General features: G+C 64.8%; 2 protein-coding genes across 5 annotated transcripts in view; both read left to right on the plus strand.

Annotated features, from left to right (window-relative positions):
• MGRN1 (mahogunin ring finger 1) overlaps window positions 1–4,148 on the plus strand; it is a 55,258-nt gene extending 51,110 nt beyond the window's left edge. For 2 of the 3 annotated variants that reach the window (XM_080384660.1, XM_080384661.1), the window contains 4 exons: window positions 743–866; window positions 1,396–1,441; window positions 2,070–2,177; window positions 3,471–4,148. In XM_080384660.1, coding sequence (XP_080240786.1) covers window positions 743–866; window positions 1,396–1,441; window positions 2,070–2,177; window positions 3,471–3,583 — 391 coding nt within the window. In that variant the 3' untranslated portion in view covers window positions 3,584–4,148. Of the gene's footprint in view, window positions 1–742; window positions 867–1,395; window positions 1,442–2,069; window positions 2,178–2,812; window positions 2,858–3,470 lie in introns of all 3 variants that reach the window. The other variant, XM_080384662.1, reaches the window with a different exon arrangement.
• A 375-nt stretch (window positions 4,149–4,523) lies between these two features.
• On the plus strand, window positions 4,524–7,560 carry NUDT16L1 (nudix hydrolase 16 like 1). 2 transcript variants are annotated; one of them, XM_080384670.1, is made up of 4 exons: window positions 4,524–4,816; window positions 5,233–5,308; window positions 5,387–5,493; window positions 6,525–7,560. In XM_080384670.1, the coding sequence occupies exons 1-4, from the start codon at window positions 4,592–4,594 to the stop codon at window positions 6,987–6,989; spliced, it is 873 nt and encodes a 290-aa protein (XP_080240796.1). In that variant the 5' UTR covers window positions 4,524–4,591; the 3' UTR covers window positions 6,990–7,560. The 2 variants fall into 2 exon arrangements, with proteins under 2 accessions (XP_080240796.1, XP_080240795.1); XM_080384669.1 differs by having other exon boundaries at window positions 4,528–4,816; window positions 5,233–5,493.
• The last annotated feature ends 110 nt before the right edge of the window (window positions 7,561–7,670 follow it).

Consider the following 7,670-nt stretch of genomic DNA (forward strand, 5'->3'; position numbering starts at 1 on the left):
CTTATGCCTCCTAAGGTCTGGCTTTGTCACCAGAAGAAAGAGGATTTTTAACAAGGAGAATTTGATCCAGACTTTGGATGGAAATTTCCAATGCAGTTAGTCCCTCAGTTTGCACTTGACATCCAAACCTTGTTGGATTTCAGCTTTCTGTGGATTTCCCCAGGAGCAAAAGAATGGGGAGAGAAGTGACCTGAATTTCAGAGCACAAAATGCTGAATGAGATCCTTTAGCTGTTGTCTGAAGCCTCCTCTACTGACCTTGTGATGGAGGCTGTAGGTGTGGATGCCGTGGAGCGGGCAGCCCGCTGCAGGTGCCCTTCACGTGTCCCTTGCGTACAGAAGGGGTCAGGCTGGGTTTGTTCCTGGCGCTCCTCACTGTGCTCCGTTCCAAATTCCTCCTGGGAAGGGAGCCCCTGATGCTGTGAGGAGCAGCGTGGGACCTGGGCCTCCTGCTTTCCCTGCAGAGGCAGATCTGCCCAGGTTGTGTTACTGTGCTGCAGCTCTGCACCACTTGGCTCTGTCCCAGAGCTCTGCTGCTGCTGTTCTCCATGTAGCTGATACCGGAGGGCCCTGGTGAATTTGGCTCAGTAGTTTGAGCTCCTGCTCATGCATGTTGGCTTCTGCTGCTGGTGGAGCGACAGGGCAGGGGTGGTGACACCTTGAGCTGCTGCCACCGGATCTGCCAGGGCCTGCGGTGCTGGCAGCACTGTGGCTCCTTGCAAATGGAGTTTCTCTTGCCGCAGCACACTACGGTCTCCCTCGTCCCCAATCCACGAGGAGGATGAAGAGAAGCTCTCTGAGGACTCTGACTCGCAGCCAGCACTTAGCGGGGGTGAGCTGGTCCTGAGAGAGGCCAGCTCTCCAGAAGTAAGTCTGTGATCTGCTGGGGAGCTGCTCTGAGCCAGGGCTCTTCTGGGGGGGGCTTCTTCTGGGACACAGGAGCTGCCTTGTGACGTTGTTTCCTCAGTGACAGGGTGAAGATGAGCTCGTGGTAGCATGAGTAGCCCAGAGCCAGCAGTCTCAGCTGCCTTTATTTACCCGTAGGGCTCCACAGGGAAGGATGTAGCCGCTCCTTGTGCCACTAACCCTCTTTGGGAGCTGGGGCGTTGGAAAGCCACGTAGCTGGAGCTGCATCAGAGCTGACCTTACCCCGGCTTCCTGGGCAAGCCCAGCAGTGTTTGGGGCAGAGGTGGAAGCTGAGCCTTGCTGGGCTTCCAGCACCCACTGCCATTGCCTGTAAAACCCCTCCTTCCCGGCCTGTGGTGCCACAGCACTGGTGGGTGGCCCCTTGCTCCCTCCCTGGAATGGGTCCTGGCCCTGGAGAAAGCCAGAGCAGGGGACAAGTGCAGCAAAGGCCTCCAGCCTGCAGAAGTAATCTGTGCTGTTCCTCTTGCAGAGCGCGGCCGGGGAGGAGATTGAGGAGGCCTCGTCCCTGCAGCAGGGTAGGTGTGCGCTCAGCCCGAGGGGGCAGCCAGGCCTTGGCTTGGTGTCCCAATCTGCTGTGATGGGGCAGGGACAGCTGGGGAATGAACATGGTTCAGAAACATCCAGCTCCCCAAAGGCCATCTCTGAGCTGCTGGGCTTCACCAGAGGAAGGCGCCGGCATCTCTTCTGGGAAGTGGGGGCATGAAATCATCAAATCTCCCTGGTTTTATTGGCCAAGCATCTCTCCTTGCCGTAAGCTCTACACAAGTAGAGCTTTCCGTGCCACGGCTGTCTGCTCACGCAGCTTAGGGGGAGATGGCTGTGAGCACCACCCTGGTCCTGGTGAGAGCGTGGCCACGGTACTGGGCATGCAGGATGTGCCCCATATCGTTGGGATGGGTCTGTGGTGCTCAGCCAGCATCCACAGGGCATGAGGATGGGGCGAGAGAAAAGCGATGGGCATGAGCCTGCATATGAAGAGGTGGCCCCTTCGGCACCGTGGCCTGGGCCAGTCTGACGGGCTCTGCTGGGGCTCGGGGGGTGCAGGGAGCTTCCTCACGTGGAAGATCTCAACCCATCCTCCTGGCTGCGCGCCCCTGTGGAGCGGGGCTGGGGGCTGAGCAGCTGCGCTCTGGCTGGTTCTAGGTAGCCGCCCGCCCTCCGTGGAAGATGTCCTGCAGGACGGCAGCTGTGGCGAGCACAGGAGCCTGACGCAGTCGGAGAGCGACCCTCCGGTAGATGTCTACCTGCCAGGTAATGGCCGCGCCATTGGGGTCGCAGGCGTGCTGCCACCCTGCCGCGCTCGAGGGGCCGGGCGGTGTGTGGGCTGTGCCTGAGCATGGTGGCCTCCCCGGTGGGGCGGCACGCTGCAGCCTCGGGGTGGGCCAGGAGCCCACCTGCCAGGGGCACGGTGTCCCGCTTCCTCCAGTGGGCAGAGCGAGCTGTGGGCGAGGGGGGCTGACGCAGAGGTAACCTGCCCCCACTTCTCTCTCCTCCCTCACCCTTTTGTCTCTGTCCTTCCCCTCCTCTCCTCTCCGGGCTGCGGCCACTCCAGGCACAGTTTTTGTGACAGTGGCCTCCTCTGCCTGCCCCCAACCCGTGCTCCAGCTTTCGGCTGAGGGAGGAGAACCATCCGGGCTGGCTTCTGGGGGACCAAGCCAGCATGGGGGGCAGCAGACACCCCTCTGCCATTGGGGGGTGTCACAGCGGGGAGGGCCGTGGGGTGCCGTGCTTTGCTGGCAAGCGCGGCTGTGGGACGCTGCGCTGTCCTCACCCCTGACTGTTGTCGTTGCAGCCTGTTTTCTTCCATAGAGTCGCAGTCTGTTCTGAGTACCTCTCTAATGTCTCCTTCCCTCTCTGTCTGCCTTCCTCCCTCCTGTCTTGGGCAGCACTGGGTCCCGATTCCTGCTCTATTGGTATAGAGGAGTAAGCTGGTACGTCTTCTCGTTCTTCTTACGCATCGCTGTGGTGTGGGGCAGCAGGACCCCTCCTGGGAAGGCCGGCAGCCAGGCGAGAGCGGGGATGGGGCTAATCCTGGCCATCAGGGCAGGGAAGGAGGGGGCAGCAAACCAACGAGGCTGCTCTGCTGGCTCTGTCCTGGCTCCCTTCCCGTTCCTGGCACTGGCATCACTGCACCCTGCTGTCCCCAAGTGCCGGCACCCCCAGCCAGGGCAGCAGAAGCCCCTGCCCTCCCCACTGGTTTCTGCTGGGCCTCTGGGTGAGGGCTCTGCTGCCTCGTGGGCACCGTGACCGTCCAGTCCCCCGCTGCTGGCTTCTTCCAGGCTGGTGGCAGATAACGTGTCCCCTTAGTGTCCTATGTCCCGCCCCTGGCACTTGCTGAACCTGCTTCTTGGCAGGGGCAGAGGGGATGGAGCTCATGGGCTCCAGCCCTGTCTCTGTGGTCAGATCAGGGTAGGAGGGGGTGGCAGGGGTGACGGTCACCTTGGCCCATGCTGTCCTCTCCCCAGGGCTGAGCACCCTGCCTGGGCTTGTTGCCTGGCCCTAGGGCTGGTGTAGTTGGGGCTGAACCCCTTTTTCCTCACTCAGGCTCATCCGACTTCACCAAAACGCTCCCCGGCCGCGGCACCGGCAGCCCCACGCAGCCCCTTCTCTTCGAGCAGACGTGTCTTCACCTGGAGGACGAACAGAACCTCTCGTGAGCGGGGCTGGGACCTCCCCCCCTGCCCCTGCCGCTGGACCCCAGACCCACGCACAGCCTCTCCCCCGTCCCCAGCGGGGCTGGCCCGTGCTCAGCGCTGCGGGGATGCAACGTGGCGTGTCGCACCGGCACGCTTTTTGGCACAGCCCAGCTTGGTTTTTTAAAAGACGTGCATGTTTTTTTGCCAGCTGGCGGCAAAGGGGCGGGTGGGTAGGGGCTGGCGGGAGGCGGGGAGATTTGGGGTTAAAATCGGCAGATGAAGGACGCTACCCTTGTATATTTTGTACACACCCAGCACAGCCCTTTTGCTGTCACTGCCCTTGGATAGAGCTGCGCCCCCCCCTACCCCTCCCCGCCTGGCAGCCTCTCTGGACTCTGCACCCTCCTGCCCCCAACCTCTGGGTGCTGGGGGGGGGGGGCTCGGTGGGGTGCAGGGCTCCGCGGATGGGGGCGGGGGGCGGGGGGGCTGCCCACGCCGTGTGCCTTGTTCTGCTTCTGCGGCGGGTCCTGGGGCGACACCTCCCCCCTTCCCCTCGATGTTTGTAGTAATAAACCCGTGGAGCAGGCACTTGTGCCCGTGCGTCGTGGGCGGGGCAAAAGGGCGGGGGGCGGGGGCAAAAGGGCGGGGGGCGGGGGCAAAAGGGCGGGGGGCGGGACTACGGAGCGGAGAGGCGCGGCCTCTTTGCCCGCCTCTTTCCCGGCGTGCAGTTCGGCGCCGTCTCCCCCCCCAGCCTCGCTGTGATTGGCCGCAGGCGCCGACAGCCCTGGTGCGGCAGTTTCCTAATGTGGCGAGCGACGCGGGCGACGGCGCCCGCTCTTATTGGTCGCCCGTCGCTATTGGCCGCCCAACCGAGGGCGGGCGCGGGGGTTGGCGGGTTCTGCCGAGCGCCCATTGGCCCGGCGGCGCGCGGCGCGCAGCTACTGGCTCTGACGGCCGCCGGTCTCGCCCCTCGCTCGGCGTCGGCGCGACGCGTGCGCGGAGCGGGCTCCCGGGGCGGGCGGCGAGGCGATGGCGGCCATGGGGGCGATGGCGGCCATGGGGGCGCTGCCCGCCATGGGAGCGCTGCCGCCGCTGCCGACGCTGGGGGTACCGGGCGTGCCCGAGCTGAAGCCGCTGACGCGGTACGAGGCCATGCGGCTGGGCCCGGGCTGGAGCCACTCGTGCCACGCCATGCTGTACGCGCCCAACCCGGGCATGCTGTTCGGCCGCATCCCGCTGCGCTACGCCGTGCTGGTGAGGGGGCGGGCGGGGGGAGCGGGGCCGGGGGCGGGAGGGCCCACGGGCTGGGGCGGGCCGCGGGCTGCGGGGGAGGCGGGCTGAGGGCTGGCGGCTGGGGGTGTCGGTAGTTGGCGGTTGCAGGGCGGTAGCGTCAGGCTGGGTCGCGGCGGGGAGAGCCCCTGGGCCCCTCCCCCCGCCCCCCCGGCGGTGCGGGCCCCGCCTGGGCTCCCGGGGCCGCGGCGAGCTCTCGGAGACGGTGTCGGTGAACGGTCCTGGATGCGCCGGAGCTGGTAGGGCCGCGCCAGAGCGGCCGGGAGCCCTCCCCACGCTCCTCCGCCCCCGCGGAGGCCTCCGCGGCGCCGGGCCTGGGCGCCCGCGGCCCCCCTCGCCCCCTCGCCGTGCCCCATTAACGCCATGCGCCTCTATTGCAGATGCAGATGCGATTTGACGGACTACTGGGCTTTCCCGGGGGGTTCGTGGATCGCCGTTACTGGTCCCTGGAGGACGGTCTGAATCGGGTGCTGGGCTTGGGTTTGGGCTGTGTGCGCCTGACGGAAGCTGACTATCTGTGCTCGCACCTGACAGAGGGGCCACATCGCGTGGTGGCACACTTCTACGCCAGGCAGCTGACCCTGGAGGAGCTGCATACCATCGAGATCAGCGCGGTGCATTCCCGAGACCACGGGCTGGAGGTGGGACATCCAGGGAGGGGGTGTGTAGAGCTCTGAGCGTTAGATCCAGGGAAGACGCAGCTTCCCTCCTAGGTCTGCTGGGCTGCCGTCTCTCGCAGCCCAGCGGGGGAATGCACCGCATGTAGAGCTGTCGGCGGCGAGTGCCACGCACAGCCCCGTAGCGCTGGCGTTAGGAGGTCAGGCTCTCGGCTGGGGTTGTGTCTCAGGCTCTGGAGTGTAGCGAGCTCCAGCTCCAGCCTTTCCTGGTGACTGCCCACGTAGGGAAGAGCCCTATTAACCCGCTCAGCCTTGGGACGCGGCTGAGGTCCGTCTCGCATCCTGGTGGGCATCTCCCCCTGCCCTGGGCTGAGTAACCTGGACCGGAATCGCGACCCTCGCTGTGGTGATGTGTTGCTCTAACCCCAGTTCTCCCTGGCTTGCACGGAGGCGGTGCGGGAGGCAGCCTTCCTCCCGGGTAGCTGGGTTCGGCTGATGCCTTGGGGTAGAGCGTAAGAGGGAGGGTCTCCCCGCGCGCCCACGAGGCGCTCGGCAGGTCTTGGCAGCTGCGTGAAGGGAGGCACTTGGCTCTGGGTTGTGGCGTGGCAGAGGGGCATGCGTGGGCAAGCCATGGTGTCCCCACGGAGGGGAAAGCGGGGCTCCCCATAGCGGCCTGGGGCAGTGGGATCCCCCCAAAGGGGCAGGAGGGGGAACAGAGCCGGGGCTGGGCGCAGGTGGCTGGCCAGGGGGAGCAGTGGCCTGGTGTGGCTCTGGGAAGGGCAGTGCAGGGGCTTCAGCAGGGCTGAGGGCAGGCAGGCCAGGGCAGGCAGGCTGGGGCAGGGGTCGGTGGGGCAGGGGTTGGTGAGGGAGGGAGGGGCAGGATCGGGCAGGTGGGGAGGGGCAGGATCGGGCAGGTGGCGAGGGGAAGGATCCGGCAAGTGGGGCTGGGCCATGGGCTGGCGGGGTGCTGGGGTGAGGGTGTGGGGGCAGAGGGTGGGGTGGGGGGGGCTGGTGTTGCCGTGGGCTCTGCTGAGCTGTGCTCCATGCTGTTGCAGGTGATGGGCATGGTCCGTGTCCCTCTCTACACCCAGAAGGACCGCATGGGCGGGCTGCCCAACTTCCTGGGCAACTCCTTCGTTGGAACCGCCAAATTCCAGCTACTCTTTGCCCTGAAGATCTTGAACATGGTGCCGGAGGAGAAGCTGGCCGAGGCGGTGGCTGCCACGCAGAAGCCGAAGAAGCCAGCCATTGACCAGGCAGCAGCGGTGACAGGAAACCCGCCTGCCACTAAGCCCTCGAACGAGCTGGCGATGCCCGCTAAAACAGGCAACGAATTGGCAGAGAGGGCCGAGAACCAGGCAGCTGCGCATGCAGCTGCTGAGCAGGCAGTGGCCGGGCTGCAGAGCCACGTTGTGGCGGAGCAGCTGGTGGCTGTGCCGGTGGCCGAGGCAGTGGAGCAGCCGGCGGGGCTGGGGGCAGATGCTGTGGCAGAGCAGCCCGTGGCTGAGCCGATGGAGTGATGCCTGCTGCATTTGTGCTTGATTAAAAGTGGGTGAGACTAGAGACTTCTAACTTTCTGACCCGTCGCTGGCTGCAGTTGCTGCCCACGCAATTCCACTGCCCAGCCGGGAGGGTTTGGGTTTGTTTGAAGCCGGGGAAAGCGATGTATTTTTATGGCCATTAAACTCTAGTGAGCTTCCCAGATCAACCTGCACAGCCCCCTGCAGAGAGTTCACGTCTTATGTCAGGGCACCGAAGCCTTAGAATTATGCTTTTGATTTCAGGGACGTGCTGCTGCCGTCAGGTCCCAGTTTCATTTTTAAGGAACAAAACGGCATCTTTTTTAAAATGCTCCATGTTGACTTGGACACAGCTGTGTACGCAGTGGACACAGCTGAGGGAACGGGGCTGCTGGTCAAGCACCCCTGCCAGCGTCAGTGGAAGGGGCTCCCCTCCGCTGGTGCTGTGTGGCCGGGCTCCGGGTGCTGTGCCATGCCGTGAATTCCCTCTGGGACGTAGTGGGGGTGCTCGTGTGGGTTTCTGCCTGGAGATCTGTGGGAGCATGAAAGTGGAATAAATGGCTTTGCTGAATGCTTCGCGGTCAGGATCATTCTTGACAGCTGGCACAGAGCCTGCGGCGACCCAGAGCTTTGGGGGTGCAGGGGCAGTGCTGTGCCTGTCGGTTCCCTTTGCCGCAGGGC

This window comes from Falco punctatus, assembly GCF_963210335.1.
Source record: "Falco punctatus genome assembly, chromosome: 4".
In the NCBI taxonomy this organism is placed as follows: domain Eukaryota; kingdom Metazoa; phylum Chordata; class Aves; order Falconiformes; family Falconidae; genus Falco; species Falco punctatus.

Excerpts from the sequence above, each read along its gene's own strand:
- NUDT16L1 (XM_080384669.1), top strand. The coding sequence starts at position 4,592 with ATGGCGGCCATGGGGGCGATGGCGGCCATGGGGGCGCTGCCCGCCATG. Across the intron at positions 4,817-5,232 it reads CGCTGCGCTACGCCGTGCTG|ATGCAGATGCGATTTGACGG; the intron begins GTGAGGGGGCGG and ends CCTCTATTGCAG. Across the intron at positions 5,494-6,524 it reads CCCGAGACCACGGGCTGGAG|GTGATGGGCATGGTCCGTGT; the intron begins GTGGGACATCCA and ends ATGCTGTTGCAG.